This window comes from Helianthus annuus, chromosome 11, assembly GCF_002127325.2.
Source record: "Helianthus annuus cultivar XRQ/B chromosome 11, HanXRQr2.0-SUNRISE, whole genome shotgun sequence".
NCBI lineage: Eukaryota > Viridiplantae > Streptophyta > Magnoliopsida > Asterales > Asteraceae > Helianthus > Helianthus annuus.
The window spans coordinates 148,884,831-148,910,738 of NC_035443.2; the positions used below are offsets into that span (position 1 = coordinate 148,884,831).

General features: G+C 36.7%; 2 protein-coding genes, 1 long non-coding RNA gene and 2 other non-coding genes across 6 annotated transcripts; 3 read left to right on the forward strand and 2 right to left on the reverse strand.

Moving 5' to 3' along the window:
• Positions 1 to 1,090: 1,090 nt before the first annotated feature.
• On the forward strand, positions 1,091 to 1,164 carry TRNAV-CAC. Its single transcript has one exon. It is a non-coding gene; the product is annotated as a tRNA-Val (tRNA).
• Positions 1,165 to 4,680: 3,516 nt separating this feature from the next.
• On the reverse strand, positions 4,681 to 5,663 carry LOC118483695 (heterogeneous nuclear ribonucleoprotein D-like). The gene is made up of 2 exons (XM_035979186.1): positions 5,130 to 5,663; positions 4,681 to 4,875 (listed from the first exon to the last, which is right to left on the reverse strand). The coding sequence occupies exons 1-2, from the start codon at positions 5,650 to 5,652 to the stop codon at positions 4,838 to 4,840; spliced, it is 561 nt and encodes a 186-aa protein (XP_035835079.1). The 5' UTR covers positions 5,653 to 5,663; the 3' UTR covers positions 4,681 to 4,837.
• A 1,100-nt stretch (positions 5,664 to 6,763) lies between these two features.
• LOC110887208 lies at positions 6,764 to 9,126 on the forward strand. The gene is made up of 5 exons (XR_002563145.2): positions 6,764 to 7,079; positions 7,385 to 7,587; positions 7,969 to 8,026; positions 8,223 to 8,594; positions 8,766 to 9,126. It is a non-coding gene; the product is annotated as an uncharacterized LOC110887208 (long non-coding RNA).
• Positions 9,127 to 12,889: 3,763 nt separating this feature from the next.
• Positions 12,890 to 12,963, forward strand: TRNAV-CAC. The gene has a single exon. It is a non-coding gene; the product is annotated as a tRNA-Val (tRNA).
• Positions 12,964 to 14,750: 1,787 nt separating this feature from the next.
• Positions 14,751 to 25,827, reverse strand: LOC110890783 (translation factor GUF1 homolog, chloroplastic). Of its 2 annotated transcripts, none has more exons than XR_002564773.2 (22): positions 25,449 to 25,826; positions 23,739 to 23,915; positions 22,653 to 22,739; positions 22,179 to 22,235; positions 21,535 to 21,600; positions 21,310 to 21,372; positions 20,938 to 20,982; positions 20,632 to 20,732; positions 20,372 to 20,468; positions 19,663 to 19,734; positions 19,410 to 19,564; positions 19,249 to 19,306; positions 19,053 to 19,133; positions 18,881 to 18,967; positions 18,261 to 18,332; positions 18,043 to 18,177; positions 17,825 to 17,898; positions 17,506 to 17,593; positions 17,305 to 17,429; positions 15,289 to 15,364; positions 15,172 to 15,212; positions 14,751 to 15,055 (listed from the first exon to the last, which is right to left on the reverse strand). XR_002564773.2 is itself a non-coding variant. In XM_022138425.2 (22 exons), exons 1-22 carry the CDS (start codon positions 25,821 to 25,823, stop codon positions 14,960 to 14,962), a joined length of 2,181 nt encoding a protein of 726 aa, XP_021994117.1. In that variant the 5' UTR covers positions 25,824 to 25,827; the 3' UTR covers positions 14,751 to 14,959. The 2 variants fall into 2 exon arrangements, 1 of the variants encoding a protein (XP_021994117.1); XM_022138425.2 differs by having other exon boundaries at positions 17,305 to 17,382; positions 25,449 to 25,827.
• Between the last annotated feature and the right edge of the window lie 81 nt (positions 25,828 to 25,908).

Here is a 25,908-nt window from a genome sequence, read left to right on the forward strand (position 1 = left end):
AATTTGCCTAAACCAAAATTAATTTGGTCTAGGCTTATGGGTTTCTTTGGTATAATAATAGGAATACAAATGTAAAATGTACTTGGGATGAATGGTGTAACTGTGATATGTTGTAATTTGGTCGTCTAGGTCCTCACCTTCGGGATCTAGCGGCTTTTGTTTTTTTTGGTGGTTATGAAGTTCATTTTTCAAAAAAAAAAAAATTAATTCATAAAAATATAACGACAAAATGCAATGGAAGAAAGGTGGTTGTGAAGGCCCATCTTAAGATACTCTAGTAAGCGGGGTATACTTGTAATTCACTACTTTTGGCATTTTTGGCATATGCAAGTTTATTCCTACATGGTGCATGTTGGTGTAAAAAAACACACAAATACACAAAATTAATAAAAATATATATATATATATATATATAATAAACTAATTCATAATTATGAAAAAGAATAGAATAAAAAGAATAATAAGTTATTGAGAAAATAAATAATAAACAATTTGATTGAAAAGTACAGAAAAAAAGTACGTAGTATTTAAAAATTAATCTATTGAGATTAAACTAAATAATATTTCGTAGAAGATTATCTATAATTAATTAGAAGATATTAAACTAAACGATAATTATCCATAGAGTACATGGCCTAATATGATGACAAGTGTCTCAAACATGGTTTCTTTTATTATATAGTATAGATTTGTTTCGAATCAAATTTCTAGTTCAAGATTATGATCATCGATAATTGTTTGGCTTTTTGTTTTGGGTGTTTCGAATCAAATTTCTAGTTCAAGATTGTGATCATCGATAATTGTTTGGTTTTTTGTTTGGGGGAATAGTGTTTCTGAAAGTAGTATATTGATATATTGAAGCTCGTTTGTGTATAAGCTTCGTTAAATGACCATACATTCTTCTTATACGTGTATGTTGTCATCAATTACCTCTAAACAAGCTGAAATTCTTTAAGTTAAGACACTAAATGATATTTTAAATGATTTAACAAATATGTTTATAGATATTTCATTTTAAGAGATTATGCTTAATCTACATGTTTAAAAACGAAAGGATAGTTTCTTAAAGAAACCGTAGAGCTTAATAAGTGTCTGGGTGGTGTAGTCGGTTATCACGCTAGTCTCACACACTAGAGGTCCCCGGTTCGAACCCGGGCTCAGACATTTTTTGATATTTTTACATTTTGTATTTTAGTTCAAATAACTTCACACCTTATAAGTTTGGCCGGATTTAGAAATAAAATATATAAAAAAGTGATAGTTTCGTATTTAATCTATATCTATATCTATACTATTATAAAAAGGAGAAGTGATGGATAAAGATGTAATTTAACCATTTATACAAGTTGTTATTATAAAAAGGAGAAGTGATGGATAAAGATGTAATTTAACCATTTATACAAGTTGTTAAACAGGATGTACAACAGAGTTTAAGCTATACAATAGGAACTCAACAGCCATTTTAAGACGCCAAGTGGGGCAATTTAGACAATTTATCCTTCTCTCTGATGAGCAATCAATTCCCTAAACCTCCTCTTCATTCTTCAATGCGTCCGATCATTTCCATCCGACCCCTTGATAAGAAGTAACGGAAAAAGATGCTTTATATGCGGTTCCACAAAAACGATGGAAGGGCGATGGGTCTCGCAACGGCTGTGCAGCGAGCTAGGGCTGACAACAATTCGCTTTTGTAAGTTTGGTGATTCTTGAAAGGTTGTGTAATTCCTTGATCTTTCTCATTCACAATCATCGAATATAAAGATTACAGGAAATCTCCTATTGAGAGGAGAATATTTACATACAAATAAACAAATATGGTTTCCTATTATATATCGGCTATTACACCCCCGCAGTCGAAGCTAGAGGAGGGCGAATGCTGAGACTGGAGCGAAAATCGTCAAATAAAACCTTTGGCAGTCCCTTTGTAAATATATCAGCCACTTGAAAGCGCGTTGGAATGTGAAGAACACGAACCGTACCACGTTGGACCAGATCACGAACAAAATGGATATCCAGCTCGATGTGTTTAGTACGCTGATGTTGAACTGGATTCCCGGACAAGTAAATCGCACTTATATTATCACAATACACAAGACTTGCTGTGGTGAGGGGTCGATGTAATTCCAATAGAAGATTACGTAGCCAACAAAGTTCAGCAACAACATTAGCAACCCCCCTGTACTCGGCTTCAGCACTGGACCGAGATATGACAGACTGTCGTTTAGACGACCATGAAATGATGTTCGGACCCAAGTAAACACAGTATCCCGAAGTGGAACGTCGCGTATCCGGGCATCCCGCCCAATCGGCATCGGTGTAGGCACGTAAAGAAAAGTCTGTAGAGGAACCGATGGTAAGGCCATGAGAGGAGGTTCCTTGAAGATATCGGATAATACGCTTAAGAGCGTTCCAGTGGTCCATCTTCGGAGCGTGCATATACATGCAAACTTGTTGAACAGCATAACATATATCGGGACGTGTGAACGTCAAATATTGAAGTGCTCCTGCAAGACTACGATATAACGTTGGATCATCGAAATCATCACCCGAGTTGGAGCCAAGCTTAGGTTTAGTATCAACAGGGGTTGCGACAGGTTTGCATGAAGTCATGCCGGCCCGATCAATAATTTCCTTGGTGTAAACTTGTTGAGAAAGAAACATTTTATTGCCGTGCCGTTGAACGTGGACGCCCAAGAAATGACTAAGAGGCCCGAGATCTTTCATAGCAAATTCATCAGAAAGTCGGGACATAAGATTCACACGAAGAGAGTCTGTTGAGGTCGTGAGGATAATGTCATCAACATAGATAAGCAAGTAAGCCGTAGTGGCATTGTGACGGTAAGTAAAGAGAGAGTTGTCACATTTGCTTTGTTGGAAACCCAAGGAGATGACAAAGTCCGTAAAACGTTGATACCACGCACGGGGTGCCTGTTTTAGCCCATATAAAGACTTCTTTAGGAGACACACATGATCGGGAAATTGTCGATGTCGAAAACCCATAGGTTGGTACATGTACACTGTCTCATTAAGATTACCATGAAGAAATGCGTTGGTAACATCTAGTTGATGAATTGGCCACGATTGTGACAGTGCAAGCGATAAAACAGTACGGATGGTAGTGGGCTTCACAACAGGACTAAATGTTTCACCGCAGTCCACCCCAATTTGTTGATTACTTCCATCACAAACAAGTCGAGCCTTGTAGCGTTCTAGAGTACCATCTGAGCGAAATTTGTGGCGAAAAAGCCACATGCTACGTAATACATGCATATGAGGTTGCCGTGGAACTAAAACCCACGTCTTATTTTTAATAAGAGCATTAAATTCGGTGGTCATGGCATTATGCCACTCCGTGTTAGACAAGGCGTCCTTGGGATTTTTAGGAAGTGGGGTGATGGACGAAGAGTGAAGGTTGAAAATGTTTTTCGGTTTGACTATTCCGTCCATCGAACGGGTGCGTATAGTGCGAGTAGGGGGTGGGGGAGGGGGGGAGGGTGAGGGAGAGCGGTTACTGTGAGAAGGAGAAGTAGAAGTCGAGTGGGTGGGTGTGGAGGTAATGGGGCTGATGGGTGATATATGTGGGCCGAAAGACATAGATGTATTGGGGGTTGGGCCGGAAACAGGAGAAGTTGGGCCAGGGCTTAAGGTGGGTGACGAAGAAAGTGGGTTAGAGGTAGCCGAGAGGGGTGAAGATGGGCCGGGGTTAGGTAATGTGGATGATGGGCTGGATTGGGCCGTTAGTGGGTAAATAGGGTGATGGTGAGTAGTGGTATCGGGTTGGACAGTAGGTTGGCAATTAGAGGGTGGGGCAGTGGGTGGTATTGGGTGGGGTGGTGATGATTGAATGTTGGAGGAGAGGAAATCGTAGGAGTGTAAAGATGGTTGGGGATTATTGGCAAAAGGGAATATAGATTCATCAAAGATGACATGGCGATTAATTAGGATTTGGCGTGTGTTTAGGTCAAGGCATTTGTAACCCCGGTGATTTGAAGGATAGCCAAGAAAAACACAAGGCATGGAACGATATTGCAATTTGTGAATATTGGTATGAGGAATGAGGGGGTAGCATAAGCAACCAAAAACTCTTAAATGTGAATACGAGGGGATGCGGTGGTATAGTTTTTGAGTGGGAGAAATGTTGTGAAGGAGTTTGCTTGGCAAAATGTTTTGTAGGTAGGTGGCAACCTCCAAAACGTGGGGCCAATATGTATTGGGTAGGGAAGACTGGGCCAATAAGGTGCGAATAATGTTATTAGTGGACCGTAGTTTTCTTTCGGCTTTGCCATTCTGGGATGAGGTATAGGGACAAGAGAAACGAAAAAGCATGCCGTGTAGGTTACAATATTGTTTAAACATATGATTATTGTATTCTTTACCGTTATCACATTGGAACTGTTTGATTTTTCGTTCAAACTGGGTGGAAATCATGTTGGAAAAAGTAGTAAAGATGGTAAAGACTTGAGATTTTTGTGTGAGAGGGTAAGTCCATAGAAAGTTGGAGAAATCATCAAGAAAAATAATGTAATAACGGTGACCCCCCGCACTAAGAATTGGGGAAGTCCAAAGGTCACTATGGATGATATCAAACGGCATTTTCGTAACATTAGTAGAATCCACAAAAGGAAGTTTAATATGTTTACCAAAAACACAAGATTGACAAACATTATTCTTTAAAGGTCCACAAGAAATAAAATCAGAATGTTTAAGAGAATGCAGTAACGACGATCCGGGGTGACCGAGTCGTTGATGCCATGTGTCTTGAGAAATAGCAGTGAGGGCGGTAGGAGGAGTGAACTTGATGACTTGGGATGGATCAAAGGTGTATAGATCTCCAGAACTATTGCATCGTAGGATAGGGTTCCGAGTCTTGAGATCCTTCACCAAAAAACCATACGGGTCAAATTCAATAGATAACTGATTATCAGTAGTAAAACGACGAACAGATAGTAAATATTTAATTAGAAAGGGTGAATAAAGGACTTGGTTAAGTTTAAAAGGTGGAAGGGGAGGGGGTAAGGTAAGGTCGCCTTGTCCGTGCACGGGAATGGTTTGACCATTGCCCACAATGATATTGCGAATCATGCTTTTATTAAATAAAGACGAAAGTTTAGAGTTAGAAGTCATGTGACCTGTGGCACCTGTATCCATGGCCCAAGAGGGGTCGTTTAGCGACATCGCGTACATAGCCTGGTTGATATCAGTGGGCATGGCAGCAAAAGCCTGATTTGGACGAGGTCCTAGAATGCCCGCAGCCGAATTAGTTGGTTTAGTTGGGTAGGGACAAGGTGGGATAGAAGCCCAAGGAAAATTGTGTGGTGACTGAGGAGCATTTGGGCCGGCCCAAGGGGTGTAGTAGGGCCAAGGAAAGAAGCCGCTACTGTTATGATTCCCAAGGGTATGCGGATAACCGCCGCCACCAGATGGTTGACCGGAGTAACCTGAACCTCCCCTACCTCGACCGCCGCTACTGTTGTGTCGCCCTCTTCCACGACCGCGGCCTCGTCCGCGACCGCGGCCCCTGTCTGAATATTCACTACGCTGCTCCCGAGAATCGGACTTGTCATGATGTGGCGGCTCAGCCGCGGTGTGAAGAGCGGTGCCCGCCGATTGGGCCGATTGACGAACCTGATTTATTTTGCGGGATTCGGCCATACATAACCTCGAGCGGGTATCATAGAAATCAGGAAGAGGCTTCATTTGTTGGATGACAGAGGCGGTATTTTCGTACTGTTCATTCAGACCCGTAAGAAGTTGTAAGACCAGTTGTTCATCGGTGACCGGGGAGCCGAGGTTGGTCAGTTGATCAAAGATGACTTTTAACGCCTGACAATATGCAGACATATTCGGGAACTGATCGAGGCGAGTGTTGGCGAATTTATTGTTCAGGTCAATAGTGCGGGTAGCTTTATTGTCTTGGAAAATATTGGCGATGGTGGTCCAGGCGTCGTAGGCTGTAGTGTCAGGTTTGAGGACAGTATGCATGAGGTCGGTAGAGATGGTACTGTAAATCCATTGTAAGACAATGGAGTCCAGTCGTTCCCACGATTCGGTAGGCGTCGATGTGGGTTTCTCCGGTGCTTTGTCGTTGGTCGATGATGAAGAGGTGTCAGCGGCTGTTTTGGGTTGAAGATGATCGAACACAAGGTGAGCCTTGCATTGAATCTTGAACATCTCAGCCCACGCGGTGTAGTGACCGGTTTCGATGTCAAGAGTGATAGGTATGAGATTTTTAATGGAAGTGACTGTGACAGCGGGGTGTGGGGATGAGGAAGACATGATTGTGAGAGAAAGAAGGTTGCGCAGACGGAAGGGAGAAGAGAAGGACCGATTATAGGTATGATACCATGAAAGGTTGTGTAATTCCTTGATCTTTCTCATTCACAATCATCGAATATAAAGATTACAGGAAATCTCCTATTGAGAGGAGAATATTTACATACAAATAAACAAATATGGTTTCCTATTATATATCGGCTATTAATTCTCTTCTACTCACGAGAACCCCGATTGAACATCTACTCCGTTTGATGGCAGGTAGGGTTCAGAGTACACGATTCAGATTGATACACTATTCACGAATTCTTCCTGAGATTTTTTACTACATTTGATATGGATAGAAGATAACTTCTTCATGAATACAGGTGATTTTGCTAACTTTCTAAATTGTGATGGAACTTTGGTTTTCTATATGAAATTTAGGGGTTTGGATCGAAGTGTGTTTCTTTATGATTATTGATTAAATACAGGTGGTATTTACTTTACATTATTATACTACATAGGCGTTTGCTATTGTTCGGCAAGCTGCCAGGAGGAAGCTTGGCATGCACCATTACATATGGTTGTTTTAATTGGAGAATGTTAACTTAATTGTATTCTTATAAAGTTCAATGAGTTTGTTACTCTATTTTATGCGATGGAATATTTAATTTGGTTGATAAACCTGATTAGAGTGTGGTCTAGATTATTGGTGGTGCAGTTTAATGACAGGTCTATTGCTGAGATGAAAACGAGATAGGGAAAAACACTGGTCTCAACATTGGCTGCATATCGTAACACCTTGACTGGCGAGGGTGTTCATGGTATGTGTATACTTTTTGGTTGTTCTTCTACTTTGAATTTACTCTAATTGTTTATCTGGAAGCTAGAAGCAAAGTTACAGTGCAAGCATGTTGCATATGCCAATATATATTTTATTATATGATCAACATAATTTTTGATATACAGTTAATGATTATTTTGCTCAATGTGATGCTGAGTGGATGGGTTGTGTTCATCACTTTTTAGGTCTTTCTGTTGGTCTTCTTCAAGTAATTAAGAACCCACTTTGCTTAATTATGAGTTTGACACTGTCACATGTTTTTTTACATTCTAAAATCTATTGCAGGGGAGATCTTGTTCAAGTAGATACTTGGGTAGCCCCAAATGATAAAAACGGTATGCGCCGTGTGATTATAAAACAGGCGAGGAGGTTTTAACAAGAGCCTTGAACACCGCAAATTCTTATGGCAGTCGAAGAGGTTGTGCGGACGAAAATACATTGTACATGAGCTTCATGGTCAGTTTGATAAACTCACAGGAAGAAGTCAGGTAGGTACCTGCATTATTATTGTGACATCTTTTAGCACCGGTCAGGGAGTAATGCTAATGTGCCTGATCTGTTAAACCGGTTGTGTCATAAGGTCGCTTTTTTACATTTACAACAAAGGGTTAATTAGTTTTAGTACCACTGGTGGAATTCATGAAGGTAATTTTTTTTAGTAATCCTTAGGCTACTATCTATCTGAGTTGTCTAAAGCAAAAGAAGAAAAAAAATAGCAAAAGTTTAAACTTTTGTCACCAAATACATAAATCATCAACTTTCACAACATGATGTGGCTTTTTGTTTTTATTTAAATTAAATTAGATTTTGTTCTTTAATTGAGTTTATTTAGCTTATATAATACATATAATAATATTCTGTTGCTTTAGCTTCCAAGTGGAGAGAGTTGTCATCTAATCAGCATGCTCAACGACCAGCTATATTAAGGTTTGTGGATTTTGAAATTTCTTTTATATTTTGTTTTAATTAAAAAAGTCCAATTTCACTATTGGGTCTTGTTACTTTAGGGTCAAAACACATTCGGGGGTGGTCATCTGAATCATTGTTACTCTAAAAATACATGTACACGTTTCTATTTCACTTTGGCTTGAAAAGAAGTAATATATGGTGTTTTGTGGAGCAGGTGTATTCTACTATGGTGCACCAGGTGTATTGACCACCAAATTCGAATTCTACAAGGAGCTCTTTTTAAGGTGATATAAATGTAAATGTACAATTATAGTAAGAACGGAGGATAATGGTCTTATGTGAGTACATGCGGTGGGAATCAAGAGGTGACAGTTGGCACGCACAATGGGAGTGGTGGGATCAACATCCACTTCCATCTAGAAAATTTGACATTTCGAGTTGGAATTGGTGCAGATGTAATGTTGTAGGTCTTATTGTTTACATATTAAATAAATGAAGGTGACTGATTTCTTTTTATTTATTTCAAATTTCAAAATGACGAAAGAGGTCATGTCTAAATATGTACTCTGATTACGACTTTAAAGAGGTCAGTCAGTATTTGATTATTTTTAAAATTTCTGCAGATTTTTTTATTACTTTTTGCTTAAATATACAAAATGATTCTGGATTTAAGGTCAATATTTGATGATTTATGTATCAACTAACAATTTATGCATTTTGTTCTATAACGTGTTCTAAGTGTATGCCCATCTTGTAGGTTCTGCAACTCAGACGTTAGCAGCGCCTACTGCAAGTAATGCTTCTTCCACTTTTTCCCTATTTTCCTAAAGTGGTTCATGCCCCTTTGGCGTAGGTATTCAGCCTGGCATGAGGCAGAATATGAATGAAGTTCTTACACGACTTAAATCGGGGCCTGAAGGAACCTGTCGTTAATGTCTGGGCATTGATTAGAGCTCTATTGAGCTGATATTCGCGATCCCCACAAATTTATAAACATCAGTTTCAGTTGTATAAAATAGTCTACTTTCAATGTATAAGGATGCATATATTATCATATTACTGCCAAACATACCTTTTTTTAATTATGTCTGGTTTATTTATTTGTTGAGTATCAAAATTCAAACATACAATTTCGTACATAATTTTATTTTTATTGTCTGCTTGATTCGAATGTATAGCTTTAGCTATATTGAACCCATATCTCGTGGTCTTAGAAATATGTTATGAAAATTTTGGAAGTATTCCGCAACAATTCAGTCAAAGGTTTGTTTCAACAATAAATGTTTGATTTGTTCATATAATGCATTAGTCGAGGTGGAAAACTGGTCATGCCAGCAGATCGGGTAATGGGTTGGGTCAGGTTGAGCGAGGTCACTATCTGCTTATGATATTTTGATCTTTCCTTTAAAAATAGTGTCACCTGCGTCACTATCAGGTGGCGGTACCTCCATCGTAGCAACCTTAATCATTATTTATCTATTTTGAATGGTAAGAAGCTCCCATTGGTCAGGCTTTCCTTATGGTTTTTGTCGTTTTAAGGTTTGAATTATATTCTAGCCCCTTATTATCGACTCCGCCGCAACGCGCGGGTTTATCAGTATAATACATTTATGCATAGTTTTATAAGGTAGATAGCAATGGGGTTTGTGGTGTTCTTTCACAATGACTGTGTTGTTAATCATGTTGGGTTGGAGTGTTGATTTGTGTTACCCGAACACGACTCGTATTAAAAACAATTGTAATCACCACACACTTAAATTACTTAAAATCAGCTAACCTGAACATGATTTATTTAATCTATTTATTTAAATGTGTCAACCGGTTAACGAGTAGTAATCATGTTGTAAACATGTTAATCGGGTTATGGCATGTAAAAAAAGTAGGTTAAATGTATTTAATAGGGTGTTAATTATATCGGGTTGGAGTATTGAATTGTTCGACCAAAACACGACTCACATTTTCATTCGTGTTAAAAAAAATCAATTATAATTAGCACACACTTAAAATCATGTAGTGTCTAACCAATTTATCTAAACATATCAAACGAGTTGGCAAGTGATAATCAAGTTGTAAATGTGTTAATCGGGTGAGTGAGTTATAAAAAAAGTGGGTTAAATGTATTTGATAGGGTGTTAATTAATCATGTCGGGTTAGCGCAGAGTTATTTATCCTAATAGGGTGTTAATTAATCATGTCGGGTTAGCGCAGAGTTATTTATCCTAGACGCAACTCATATTTTTATTCGCGTCAAAAACATCAATTGTAAGCAGTACACGTTTAAAATCATGTAACATGAACACAATCCATCAACCCCACTTATCTAAGCTTGTCAAACGGGTTGGTGAGTAGTAATCAAATTGTAAACATATTAATCGGGTTGGTGGGTTGTGAAAAAAGTGGGCTAAACAGGTTAGCTGGTTGACCTATTTAGTTAAACGGTTTTAACATATAAACCCGAACATGACACACTTATTAAACATGTCAGATATGACAACCCAAAAACCTTGTTATTTTCATGTCGTGTCTCGAGTCATATCTAGTGCACAGTATTACACTATGCCGAGTCGCTATCTTTTACTAAGGCCACTCTTAAACCTGTCAACGAGTAAATTAAACTTGATCACTTGTTCGAACCTATGATTTCTCATAAGTTTTCCTAGTTTGTAAAACTTATAATTAACCAGGAAAAATAGCAGACAAGGAAAAGCGACATTTATCGATTTCTTGTATGGTTTCACTATGGGTGACACCTTTTGTATACTTCACTGTTATTACCTTTTAAATTATAACTAGTCAGGAAAATTGAAAAGTAGGAATATGAAACTTGATATCAATTTCCTAATTCATATTTTTGGGAGATGGTGATATTTAATCGAAAATTTGACCACCTAAGTTTGTTAGCAATTTTGATTACGGTAGGAGTGGTATATCCTATACGTAGAGTTTTTGAGACTTTCAAGATTCTTAATGTAAGACCATGCGTAGTGGTAAGGGTGAATAATGCTCCCACCCTTGGGCGTTTTTCGCCATGTGATAGTCTAGTCAGCAAGGGGCATTATTGGATGTTTTTCTAAATTGGGTGTAGTGGGGATGTGGGTATTATGTTAAAAAGGGTGTAAAGAATTAAATAAAAAAACTAACCAAAAAAGGGGATTGGCCAAGAAAAAAAAAGATTCATGTGATTGACCAACAATTTGCCATTTTGGCGTGATTCAAAACACGCTTCGGGGTTTTTTTTTGGAAAACAACGCCGAATCACGCCGAAGGGGGTGGGGGCTTGGCGTTTTTGATCTAGGACCGCCACGTTGCGACGAACTTGTCATACATGGAAAAATAGACGCGTTGCGATAGGTTTGTCAAACGTGAAAAATAAACGAAAAAACGTTGAACCCCACACACACGTTCCGAGGTGTTAACTCGCAAAACATAGAACGAAAAAGTTGCAAAAGGTGAAAAGTATGGAGGAACAAAGTTGAAAATAGAAAATGTAAAGGTTAAATTGAAAAAGATAAAAACTTTTAGGTTAAAAGTGAAAAAATCAAAAGGGTTTTAATGTAAAAGATGAAAACCTTTAAATTTAAAATGGAAAATCAATTTTTTTTGAAATACATCCAATGCTTGGTGTACAACTCTTTAGCCTAAATTTGTTGCTTATTTATAGTAATAAAATAAAATTATAGGGTAAATTACTTTTTGAGTCCCTGTGTTTTATTGGTTTTAACTAGTTGAGTCCAAAAGCAAAAAGTTTAACGATCCGAGTCTCTATAAGCATTTTCATTAACCATTTGAGTCCTTTTAAGTCCAAATTTTAATCTTTTGAGTCCAATTTTTTGGACTCAAATCGTTATAAAATAAACAAAATTGGACTCAAAACGTTATAAAATAAATGGCTAGGGACTCAGGGCGTTAAACTTTTTGATTTTGGACTCAAGTGGTTAAAACCACTAAAACACAGAGACTCAAAAAGTAATTTACTCAAAATTATAATATGAAATCAAGTATTTTATTCTCGTAAAACCACATATTAGTTATATGCTTTAGTCATGACACTAGTGACATTGTAAATTAACCCTATCATGTCACATTGTAAATTAACCCAGTCATGTGACTTTGTAAATTAACCCTACTACTGTTCGTGCCTACCCATGCTTGGTATAACATGTAGACAATGCACAACACCTTGCGTACGGTCATAGAACACTCGATGAAAGTTGAGTGGTTTTGTTTATAAAAACTATCATCAGCATACCCAGTAAATCCTACCAATAAAGGTCTGAGGAGGGTAAGATGTAGACAACCTTACCCCTATCTTGTAGGAATAGAGAGGCTGCTTCCAGTGACACCGCCTACTCGATTGTATTGCATCAAGCCTTGGACATAAGATACATAACACTCAACAATTGGGACAAAGTCCGATTAATGTACGTGCCCCCTTGTCTTTCGGCTATCAACGCTACCACATGATGCATGATTAGCCGTCCCCCATTTTTAACGTTATTTTCACGAAATTAGTAAAATAACGTTAAAAATAGTGCACTTTCACTTTTGCCCTGAAGGGCCCACACGTATATACATTATAAAAAGAAAAAAAAACGCTAAATGGTTAATGAAACACTCAGAAAACTTATACTCCAACCAATTTCTTTTATTTTTATTTTTGTATTTATAATCTACTTTATTTTTATTTTTGTATTTATAATCTACTTTATTTTTATTTTTGTATTTATAATCTACTTTATTTTGTATTTATACGTCTATTCTGCATGCATGAACCATTGTGATTGTAAATTTCTCATGGGAATTATAATTATATTTGATTTATATTGTAAAGTGAAACAAACGTTTGGATATTAAGTTCATTAAACAAAATAACTCACAATTGTCTGGGTGGTGTAGTTGGTTATCACGCTAGTCTCACACACTAGAGGTCCCCGGTTCGAACCCGGGCTCAGACATTTTTAAACCCGCCGGTTCAAACCCCTTTTATTTTAAATGATTAACAAAAATTTTCTATTAACTAAAATACACATCATCTGTTCAACGAAAACATTATTACCTTTATTCATATTTTGTCCTTTTTTTTAATCTTTGAAAACCATTTTATCTTCAACAACAGATTACCCCACACGAATTATTGAGAGGATCAAAGCGAATGAATGCCTATGTATGGTTGAAGAATCGGGCCAAATGCAACATGTTGGAATGGAAAGAGTGGTGTCATTTTAATTTCATTGTAATAATCACCAAACTTGCCAATGATCTCTACATCAAGTGGTGGAATGCTTGCATTTCTTTTGGGAGATGTTGGTTCAACTCCCACTTGGTGTAGATTAAGGCAATGATAGGAGACCCAGAGAAACTTGGGTTCGATCCTTGAGCCAAAACAGGTTTTACATGTAATTTCACCGTTGGGCCTACAGGCGGGTGGGTTACCGGGTTTTCCCCGGAATTGGTGGTGGACTCGGGTTACTCTCGGAGTACTCCGTTCGGTCCGGTGGGTGCCCCGATGTTGGGAATTTTGAGTTACATAACCGACTTGGCATGCAAGGCTCAAGGAGGGTTTTAAGGAGTGAATAATAATAGATTATTAAATGTAATTATGATTTAATAATTAGTCGTAATTATCATGTCCTAGTTAATTGATTAGATAATTATCTAGTATCCCAAACGAGTTAGGTTTAGATGTATTTAAGATAATTATGTGAACAATCCTAGTTATAGTCTAACACGTTAGGTTAGCCATATATACCGCGTATTGGGAAGGGATTTGTAATCAAGTTTTTGTGTGGTTTTCTTGATCTAATAATATTGTGGGGTTAGCCATAACTTTATGTTCGTTTGAGTATCAATTGGGAGTTGACCCGAGAGTGCTCGGAATTGATTATGTTGGGCGTTCTAAAAAAATGAAGTCCAAAGAGCATTTAGCCCAATGGTATCAAGATGTTGAAATTGTGCTCCTCTCTCAAATGCTATAAATTTAGTTGTAAGGGTGTAACATAAGTGTTCAAAGTAGCTTTTGTTGCCATTTGTGTATTGTTTCGATTTTTGGTTCGGCATCTTCCCATGGCTCGACTGTGTTCTCTACTTCTCTATCATTCAGAATTTGTTGTTTTCAAATTTGATGGCTAGGTTGTCCTCCTTAAATCCACTACACAGAGTTAAGTTGGTTGCAACCTATCATAGAACACTCTACTCTCCTTACTTTGATAGTTTGATGCACTACAATTCAGTCCCTATGCTATTATTTTGATGATATACGGTAACTTTGTTATTGCTTTCGGGAATACCAAATCTATAGATGAAGATCATGCCATTATCTGTCATCTTGCTGCATCGATTGTAATAGATATTTTGATGAACGAACGAGATTTTATTCATGGAGGTGTTGGCAGACGAAAGTTGAGGGTGATAAGCGGTACTCATGAGAGTATTTTTAGTACCCGTTTCATCTTGAAATTTTATTCAGAATTATGAGGTGATTACAAGATGATTTCGAGATGCATGTCCAAAAATCACCTCTCGGCTCTTAATAAAATTTCAAGATGAAATGGGCACAAATATACTCTCGAGTACTGCCTATCTTCCATGAATAAACTCTTGTTCGTACATCAAAATATCTATTATGACAGATACACATATGGCAACAAAAGCTACTTTTAACACTTATCTGCTTTGGACGCGTTAGCTTGAAGCCGATGCATGCCACAAAACTGTCTCATAAGCGCGAAGAAACGACGAGGAATTCAGCATTCTTTTCCTTTCAGAAGCAGCTGTATTAAAAACCCACAATGGTATGTGTAGTCTCTAATCACTAAATCCCGATGACATCAAGGAAGTTGATTGCCCATTTAAAAAATTTTGCTTTCTACCTTGGTAGATACACTGTACATGTGATATAGATACAATGTGCATGTGTTGCAGCATGCTGTCACATAGGCATTGTGTGACTGATTATAGCACCTCTTTTTCGAGTTTCAAAACCGCCATGAATGCTTCTTGAGGCACATCTACTTTTCCGATCGCTTTCATTCTTTTCTTTCCAGCAGCCTATAAATGATAACCGTATAGTACAAGATTTAATATTCGTAACCCGGAGATATCATACACTCAAACATGGCCTTCTGAGAAAGCAAATAAAAAACATATTAATAATAACAAATTACCTGTTTCTTTAGCAACTTTTTCTTTCTCGAGATGTCACCACCTACAGAGATATTAAGTAATGTTATGTAGAGAGAGAAAAATCAATCCGTAAAGGAATAATTTAAATGCGTACTGACCGTAGCATTTGGCAAGGACGTCTTTCCTAATTGCAGATAAACTTTCACTCGCAATCACCTTTGTGCCTATGCATGCCTGGTTTAACAGGTTAACAAGTACACGATTCATAAAAAGCTTTACTTATGTTCATAAAGAGATATTTCATTACAGTTTACATATGTGGGCCATGGCCAACAAACTAAAAAACACTGATGCCACCATGTAATCGAGAAATAACAATAAACGATATGACAAACAAGATGTCACCATGTACTCGAGAAATAGGCAACTCTCCGAGTAATGGTTTAATAATGCCCACTCTTTTGATGATCAACATAGACATAGTTAATCCCAATTTTCAGAGGTATTTGATCGTGGAAAAAAATATATTAACTTCTAATCATTAGTTGTTAATGGTGAATAGCGACAAATAGCGATAAGGTACCTATATGCTACATAGCAAATAGCGATAAATGGCGGGCGCTATTTAATTGGTTGCGATATACTAGATTTTTTTTTTTTAAATTTATATGTATATTATATCAAATACCCTGATAGGTAGAGGATCCTGTAAAAAGTGCTCAAAGTGTGAGAAGTGTATTATAACACTATATATAATACTATATAACACCATATAAACACCATATAACAATATGTAACACCATATAATACCATATAACACTATGTAACACTATATATCATTATATAACAAATATAACACTATAGTTTGTCTGATAGCATGTCTATGATAGATGTATAGTGTTATATTTGTTATATAATGTTATATAGTGTTACATAGTGTTATATGGTATTATATGGTGTTACATATTGTTATACGGTGTTTATATGGTGTTATATAGTATTATATATAGTGTTATAATACACTTCTCACACTTTAGGCCCTTTTTACACTATCCTTACCCTACCCTGATATATACCCTATTTTACATGTATATTTAACAAAAACCTAAATTCCAGCTATTTCATAGCTATATTTCAGTGCTATTTATATTAAAAATAAACAGAAAAGGAAAAACTAAAGGTCACTACCATAGCTATCTATCGGTACATAGGCTATAGCGAGACTAGACCTATACGCTACGCTATTCACTATAGCGAGCGTAGCGATCGCTATTGACAACTATGTTTTTAATAATAATGAAACTCTAGATGCAATTCTACTAGGGATGGAAATGGGCCGGGTTTTGGTAATCCCAGTCCCATACCCGATTGTAAAACCACGTTCCATAGTTGTCGGGTACCCATAGGCCTGTAAATGAACTTGTTCAGAGGGATGAAATTAAATAAATGAACGAACATGAACACAATTCTTTGTTCATTTAACTAAACGAACAAACATGAACACACGTTTTGTTCGTTCATTTATGTTCAAGAAAGTCCGTTTATGTTCGCTCATTTATATTTGTAGTTTAAATACATAAGTAGTTATATTTGTATAAATATTAAACATAAAAGGAATTTTCAACTACTTATTGGCTTTCTAGTAATAAAAATGGGTTTTCCAATGAAATTAATCGTAATTAATCACTAATATATATAAAAAAATTACTTTATGTTCAATTAATTAAGTTCATTTTTGTTCATTTATATTTGTTCAATCAATTGTGTTGTTTATTGTTTGTTTAATTTTCGTTTAAGTTTGTTTGTTTATGTCCGTTTACGTTCGTGAACGGTTCGTTTAGGTTCTAAATGAACGAACATAAACAAACACGAACATGCTCATTTTCTGAATAAACGAGCATGAACAAAAAAAATGTGTTCGATTATATGTTCGTGTTCGGTTAAAGTTAAATGAACGAACATAAACATGCATGTGTTCGTTCGCGTTCAATCGGTTCATTTACAGGCCTAGGTACCCAATATGGTTAAAAATATATTAGCGTTTAATAATAATGAAACTGTAGATGCAATAAAACTAGTGAATTAACTTTTGAAGGCGCTAAAAGTTGATAAATGGAAGTAGCTAAACGCAAAGTTCGTTTAATTATATATCTGTTGCAAAATAATAGGCTTACTTGGATGGGCACTTTAAACATTTGCCTAGGTATAAGTTCCTTTAGCTTCTGAGTCAAAGCCCTTCCCACAGAATATGCCTATACAGAGAGAAAGTAAGTTGATAACATTATAACCTGTCAATAACCTGTCATGAGAAACAAAAGTTTTTAAATCCTTTTTTATATTATGAGGTCCAATTTGAAGGAGACATTACTAAATACCTTATCTTTGTGTACGATTGTAGACAAAGGCTCCACACCATCACCGTTTATCAACACATCTAGCTTTATCAAATCACTTTCCTTGTACCTGCAGTCACAAATAGATCACACACTGAAAGACACTAGATGGGTGCATATTATATAGGACTCCCGTCATTTTTAAATGATTTTTTCTTGTATGAGGCTCTAAAAACTCAAAAGCAAATTTTCATTCTTTAAATGATTTTTTAAATGTACTTCCTTGTTACATGATAGATGCATATCAAGTTTCTTAAAGCTGCATTCGTTAGAAAGTAGATTGATTACATGAAAGGTTTACCCAATAAAAGAATACTCCATGCTAGCATAGCCCTTACTCCTTGATTTTAGCTGATCGAAGAAATCCCCTACCATCTGTAAAAGGATACGTCACACTTGTTTTTTTAGAGAATATATAAGGAAAGACACAATAATAAATGGTATGACCGCTTTAAATAAATAGTATGAAATATCTCATCTTTCGAACAAGAGGTTCTTAAATATAAGTCGTGGAATAACCTCAGCTAGTGGCATCTCATAGGTGAGTGAAGCTCTGGTCTCTGTGATAAATTTCATTCCTTTAAAATCTCCGCGTCTATCTTGAGAAAGTTCCATAAGTGAACCAATGTAGTCTTTTGGGGTTAGCATTTCAATCTGCAGAAAGGATATAAACCATCAAGATTTAAATGGACCATAAGTTGTGCAAGATATTACAATATCATAAGAGGGAAACAAACCTTCACCATTGGCTCTTCAATCGACTTCCTCTTACCTTGTTCAGGAAGTGCTGATGGATTTGAACATTCAACCTAAATAAGTGAAGACAAAGAGAGTTCATTGAATTTTGTTAAAACATATTGCCAATTTGCCATAAGAACAGTATTATCCCCTTCCTAGATAACCGCAGTATCCTTATATATATATATATACACACACACACGGAGGTTAATGTACAATAGTCCCTTAACGTGCGATGGTGCGAAGTGAATTAAGCATGTTCATTTTTAAAATACGCACGTTATAATACATAATTACGCATGTTATTGTTCACTCCTGCACCGTCGCACATTAAGACCCTTTTGTATTTAAAACTTTCACTATATATGTAGGTAAGGGATCATGAGAAAACTCCTCTTTGTGAGAAAACTCAAGGAAACTCTATCTAACCGTTACTAAACCCTAAATTCTAAACCCTAATCCCCAAAAAGCTAAACCTTAAACCCTAAAACCTAAAGGCTAACGTCTAAATGCTAAAGCTAAACCCTAACCTCTAAAAATTAAATCATAAACCCTAAACCCTAGAAAAAAATTCAATACATAATATGGATAAAAAAGAAGATATATTTTTAGAACTTACAATTTCACCACCAACACAGTGCACTCTGTATACAACACTTGGTGCAGTAGTTATCAAAGTTAGATTGTATTCGCGTTCAAGTCTTTCCTGTGCAATAAAAACTATCATATCCATGAAGACAAAAACTATCATAATGTAATAATCATAACCATGGATGAATGACATCACATACCTGAACAATTTCCATATGAAGAAGACCCAAAAACCCACATCTAAAACCAAAGCCCATAGCACTTGATGTCTCTGGCTCAAACTGAAACATTGTTTACAAAGAAACAAACAATTTCCTAGGTGAGTAACAAATACATCCAGCACAGATGTGTGTCAACGAATTATATTATACAGAGATGAGGTGATCAACACAAAACCTTCAATGCAGCATCATTAAGCTGTAGTTTCTCCAGGGCATCACGTAAATCAGGAAATCTGAACAGCCAATGACGTGAATCAGTACCACATGTGGTGTAAAGAAGAATTAAAAAGAATATGACATGGGATGATGGGAATGTAAGAAAGAGAAGAGGCGTACTGGTCAGCATCTACAGGAAACAAGCCACAAAACACCATTGGAGTGGCCTCTTTATATCCAGGAAGAGATTCCTCTGCTTTTCTACCATAGTGGGTTATTGTGTCACCCACCCGAGCATCTGCTACTGACCTTATTGATGCTGACATGTAGCCCACCTGAAACAATAAAGTTATGACATAAGCTTTTAGTAATTGTGTCATTAACTTACAAGTATACAGAATACGAGGAGTGTATCATTGAAACGTATGCTTACCTCACCAGCATATAGTTCATCAACCTGCTGCTGATTAGGAGATAGAACTCCGATTTCATCGGCATAATAATCCTGCATCATGCCAATTGTTAAAGATGAAAGAAAAAATAAACCTATTGTCAGCTAAATACGTCTTTTTAAGAAGAGTAAAATGCCCTTTTCGTCCCAGAGGTTTGGCCAGTTTTGGGACTTTCGTCCAAAGGTTTGTTTTTCCGCATCTGGATCCAAGAGGTTTGAAATCTTGCCATTTTCATCCAGCTCGATAACTTCATCCATTTTTCTCTGTTAAGTCAGGGGTATTTCTGTCTTGTTTGTTAACTTAAAGGGCAATTCGGTCTTTTCCACTTTATGTAAAAAAACAAATACCCCTGAAAATGACTGAATTGCCCTTTAAGTTAACAAATAAAGACGGAAATACCCCTGCCTTAACGAGAAAAATGGATGGAGTTAACGAGTCAGGATGAAAATGGCAAGATTTCAAACCTTTTGGATCCAAACGCGGAAAAACAAACCTCTGGACGAAAGTCACAAAACTGGCCAAACCTCAGGGACGAAAATGGCATTTTATTTTACTCTTTTAAAAATTAAGCAATGTGAACATTGCAGGTTTCACCAAATTAGATTAAACAGCCTTAATGCACATATTGCATTAAACATAAAACAACATAACAAATTTACGAAATTGCGAAGTTGAAGAATGTTGTTTTACCTTCCCACTAGCCATAAAAAGAATTCTGTCACCTTTCTTTACAGTTCCATCAATAACACGAAAATATACAATAACACCCCTGTACGCATCATAGTAACTGCAAAATTCATAGATATTAACAGTTACTAGCACAATTATTCCTGTTAATACGAAGCCCATTAAACTACGATAGTAGAAAAATATCATATCTTAAGAAGAAAAACAACAACAACAACAATAATATCTAGACTCCTGTAAGAATGTGCTATATGATTCAATACCTATCAAATATAAGAGCTCTCAAAGGTCTTCCAGCTGAATCAGGCGGTGGAGGAATCCTTTGAACAATTGCAGTCAGTATTTCATTTATACCAATTCCCTCCTGTAACAAACAGACAATATGACTTTAAGTACATGAACTGTAGGGTTGTCATGTTGAGAAAAAGAAGTTAAGTAACTTTGTTTTCTTGACCGAGTAAAAAAGGAGCACATTGTAGAACATGCTTAACTTATTTTACTATTGATCATATGCATTCTACAAAACTAAAGGATGTCAAAGAATACACAGGATATATATACCAACGTACCTTTGCTGAGCAGTAAATAGCATTGCTGCAATCCAAACCGATGACCTATTAAAGTAATACAATGAATTAGAAAGTAAGTAGCAGAAGTAGCTCCAATGAACCAATAACCCAAAGGTTTTCACACATGTTATTCAACCCAAAGGTTTTCACACATGTTATTCAACCCAAAGGTTTTCACACCATACACGGGGAATTAAGGAACTAGCGAAATATTGGAACTTTATTCAACCCAAAGGTTTTCAGACATGTTAATTATATAAAGAAGTTCACATCGAATATTTATTAGGAGAGATTAATAAATAATCTATCCTAGAGGCCTAGAGCAAAATGAATCAACTATAAAAAGAATAATAATTGCCTCTGCAAACTAACCTCTTCAATCTCTTGAACAACACGACTTGGTTCGGCACCTGGAAGATCTATCTTATTCAACACCTGTGGTGGTAAGTGAAATGTCAGATAAAGTTAAAGATCATGGCATAATGCATTGTTAACAATTCGCTACATACAAAAGAATAAAACTTGCAGGACGTTTTAATGAAACTTTATGAATTATGATGATGACAAAAAACAGGAAATATGTTATGATCAACTTACAGGAATCACTTCAAGGTTATTTTCCAAGGCTAAATAAACATTAGCTAACGTTTGAGCTTCCACTCCCTACAATACAAGGTTGAACTCACAATAAATTCAATTTGTCACCAGTGGTAGAAGTACAAGATATGTAACAAAAACTCAAATTTGTTTTGAGAGTGATGATTATCATGGATGATGTGGCAAGTCTTCTAGTAGAGCTTGAAATAGGTAGACCAGCATTCTTTGGCTATGGGTGTGTGCAATGGGATCTTGTCAAGACTTAAGGTCATATATGTTGTAATTGTAGCAAATACTAATATCATAGATAGAAATTTGTTCATCATGAATTCCACAATGATTCTTGGTTTTATTTCTAGCTAACGTGTTTTTTCCCAGGTCAGTAAGGATTTGGGAAGAAGGAAGCCTTTATATATTGGTTAAATGAAAAGATTAATTACACAATGTCCTTGTGGTAGGTTTCTCATATGTTCTCGTCATCTACTTAACTACTTGTCTGCTAGTAGGTTATTTGACTAAGAGAAATAGACCTCAATTATCAACGATAACCAACAAGGAGAGCACTTTTAATACAGATCATGATCACACAGGTAATTCAGCTAAAAAAATCCAGCTGTATAAAAATGTGAAAGTCAAAGACATACCTGTGAGGCGTCAACAACAAGAAGAGCCCCCTCACATGCAGCAAGGGATCGCGAAACCTGCAATTGAGAAGACAGGCAATGAAAGACTCATCATTATACTAAACAAACATAAAAATATGACAACTGCTAGGTATTTCATAAACAAGCAGAAATTCGCCAAATAAAACTCCACTCAACAACAGTGTGTGCCACATGTATTTGCTCCCAAATCTGGGTAGTTATTGCTACGAAATCGCAAGGATGCACTAATGAGTATGTATCACTGGATTCCACTTTGACTACTTAGGGTTTTACATTTGAACAAGATACATGTATGTGTGTTTGGGTTTGGGTAAGTGAAGAAACATGCCTAAATATACCTGCTGAGGCACTCGTGCCCTCAGCTTCTTGCAAGTTGCACATGCTAATTGAACCTAATACTAACATGCAATCTGTTTAATACGACAGTGTAAGTGTCAAGTGTGTAAGTCATACCTCATAAGAAAAATCAACATGCCCTGGAGTATCAATAAGATTAAGGCAATAAGGTTCACCGTCTTGCACAAAACGCATTCTAGCAGCCTGGAAGAAAAAATAGCAAAAAATCATTTAGCAGGATATACATGAATGGCAAACTAGCAAAGAAAAGGGTAGTTGCACGGTACCCCTGACCGCGGAAGGGATCTCCCTTCCCAGTTCACCACCCGACAAGGATCCCTGGCGGCAAATACCCATAGCCATCAAAGAGGGGTAAGAAACATGTTTCGAACCCGAGACCTCGAGTGTCCTCGGTCCGGCTTTAAAGCGGGTGTCGGTGGCCACCAAAGTGACACTAATGGGAATTGAACTTGGGTCTCCATTGGAGAACCCAAGTCACTCCACCACTAGGCCACTTGTGATGGTTAAACTAGCAAAGAAGGGAACCACATAAAAGTAGTATCATGTTGCTTCTGCTTTTACACCTCTCATCAATTATTTATTACCATGTTTAACCATATTGACTAATGACTATTAGGTATAACATGGCGTAATGGCTCAACCCAAAACTCCAAACCGCAATTAATTTGCCAAATTAATATATCTTGATTATATACAAAATAAATGACGAGCCTGATTCTGCAGTATAGCAATATATACCAAAAGAAAACCCCGGCTTCACACTGTAAGTCTATAAAACTCCAAACAGCCCGCTGCCCCCAATATTTAACGTACCGCTATTAGCTATACATCTTTTTTAACAGATACATCTGTGGAATTATTGACTTTCGGGGATCGTTTATGTAAAGGTTTTGTTAAGTAGTTTGTCTGAATCATCTAAAGCTGAACTTACATAATCTACAACTGAATAGGGAAAGATGGTCATCTCAAATGACATAACATGTAGGTACGTCGGCCACGAAGAAACCATAACTCGTTTCAATAATATAAAGAGTATCAACCTGCTCACAACAGTAATAAGCCAAGTGGTATGTCCTATAGCAGAATACTAAGATGAAACCTTTTTAAAATGTTATTCCTTTTAACATCCTTTTCATGTAGAAATGCACAACATCTACAAGGGTATGACTTAAGAATATGCACCTGTAATTTGATAGTGATTCCCCTTTCCCTCTCAAGATCCATGTTATCCAAAAACTGCTCCTTCATTTCACGTGTTTGCACTGTACCCGTCACTTGCAGCAACTTATCTGCTAATGTCGATTTCCCATGATCAATATGTGCAATGATAGAGAAATTCCTAATTTTTTCTGTGGGAACCTGCAATTCATTAAAAATCACATGTTCAAAAAGCACATATAATTAGAACCTTACCTGTATCAAAGAAAGAATACCTGCAAGAATGTGACCCACACAAAATAACTACATAAACATATAAATTGTTCTCTGGCATGACTGAGAACACTAAGCATTAAAGTTGGGACCTGAAAAATTTAATTAACTACGATACAAAGTCTTCACTATGTTGGTTAACTTGTTCAGAAAATGTATGTTTCACTATGCAGCATACTACTGCCAAATAGGTGTTTCTGTTTAGGTAGCAACCCATCAGTTCCAGAAAGAGCGGGAGACAATCATATATTTCTACCTTCATTATCAAGTCGAATGCCCCTCAAATTTCAAATATTAAGTAGAGATTCTACAAATTTAACACCCTAGTTTTCTATTTTGTCTCGTTTGCGTTATCCTTTTAACGTAGAAACACGTCATGACACTCTCTAACTGATCAACAATGCAACACTCTATTCTTAAAACTATACATATTAACTTTTCAGGTCAAACCTAATTCCTTTCAATCTCAAAAAGGCTATATAAAATTTTGTCAAGAACTTAAGCAAGAAGTTTTTAGATTCATAGCATCCACTACATAGTTACAAGTAGCTACCATCTATATTCCAAAATCAATATCAGTTTTGAAGTTCATACAAGTAATGACACATCTAAAGGTCAAATTACAGAGCATTTGACTAAAACAAACGAGCGTAAACTTAATTCACATTAGTTTCATTACAAAACTGTTAGTTATCAACTTACCATATCAAATTTGACGTTAAAACTTAAATCACCTAATTCAAACTCAACCTCCTTCACAAACTAGCATCAAATCGTCAATAGCCAATCGAGTACAGTCGTAATACAATTCAATCCTCTAAACCTCTACAAGCCGTGAATTTGTACATCAAAAGGAGAAAATCATGGATTTAACAGAACTCACAATCTAACAGTCAAACTACAGAGCATACAACTGAAACAAACGAGTCTAAACTTAATCGACACTAGTTTCGTTACACAATTGTTAGTTATCATATTTTCATATAAAATTCGATGTTAAAATCACCTAATTCAAACTCAACCTCCTTCACAAACTAGCATAAATAGCCAATCGAGTACAATAGCAACACAATTCAATAATTCAACCCTAACCTAGCCATAAATTCATTCATCAAAACGAGAAACTCGCGGATTTAACGGAACTGTAACCTAACCGTCAAGCTACAGAGCCTACTGCTAAAACAAACGAGTGCAAACTTAATCGACATTACTTTCGATAGAAAACTGTTAGTTATCAACTTATCATATCCAATTTGATGTTAAAAACTTAAACTCACCTAATTCAAACTCAACCTCCTTCACAAACCTACATAATTATCCAATCGAGTACAATCTCCACACAATTCAATAATTCAATCCTCTAAACATACACCAGCCGTTAATCTATTCACCAAAACGAGATAATCACGGAATTAACTAACGTAACTCGTAAGCTCAACGGTATATTCGCATTAATCATACCTTCAACAGACGATCTCGGCCGGCAATAGCAGTTGCTTCGAAGTCAGAAGCGTCTTTAGGTTTAACATCTACGGCCTTACAGCACACGCGATACCTCCTCCGGTGAGTTCTACTGTAATTATTGTTGGAAGAGTGAAGAGGTTGTAGACTGTAAAATGTTCGGTTAGAAAGCGGAATTGGAAGGCGGTTGTGGCTGAGGATAGTGGTGGTTGTGGTGCGGTGGTGGTGGTGGTTGCCGTGCGGTGGTGGTTGTGAGGATAAGAGTTTGAGGCTCGTCGTCGCCATTGTCATGGCGGTGGTGGTTGGTTGCGATAGTTTGCTGTTTGTAAACCACAGGTTTTGGACATCAGGACATTGCCCGTTATCTTTTTGCATCCGATTACCCGAATTGAATAATAGAAACAAATATGGATACCTTTGTTCGGTCGGTACCGGTCTGGTATGTTTTGTTATCTGTACA

Coding starts and splice junctions, on each gene's coding strand:
- LOC118483695 (XM_035979186.1), bottom strand. CDS start 5,652: ATGGCCGAATCCCGCAAAATAAATCAGGTTCGTCAATCGGCCCAATCG. Junction 4,876..5,129: donor CATGGATACAGGTGCCACAG/GTCACATGACTT, acceptor TTTTTGGTGAAG/GATCTCAAGACTCGGAACCC.
- LOC110890783 (XM_022138425.2), bottom strand. CDS start 25,823: ATGCAAAAAGATAACGGGCAATGTCCTGATGTCCAAAACCTGTGGTTT. Junction 19,565..19,662: donor ATGAACTATATGCTGGTGAG/GTAAGCATACGT, acceptor TTATTGTTTCAG/GTGGGCTACATGTCAGCATC. Junction 17,899..18,042: donor ATGAGATGCCACTAGCTGAG/GTTATTCCACGA, acceptor ATCCTTTTACAG/ATGGTAGGGGATTTCTTCGA.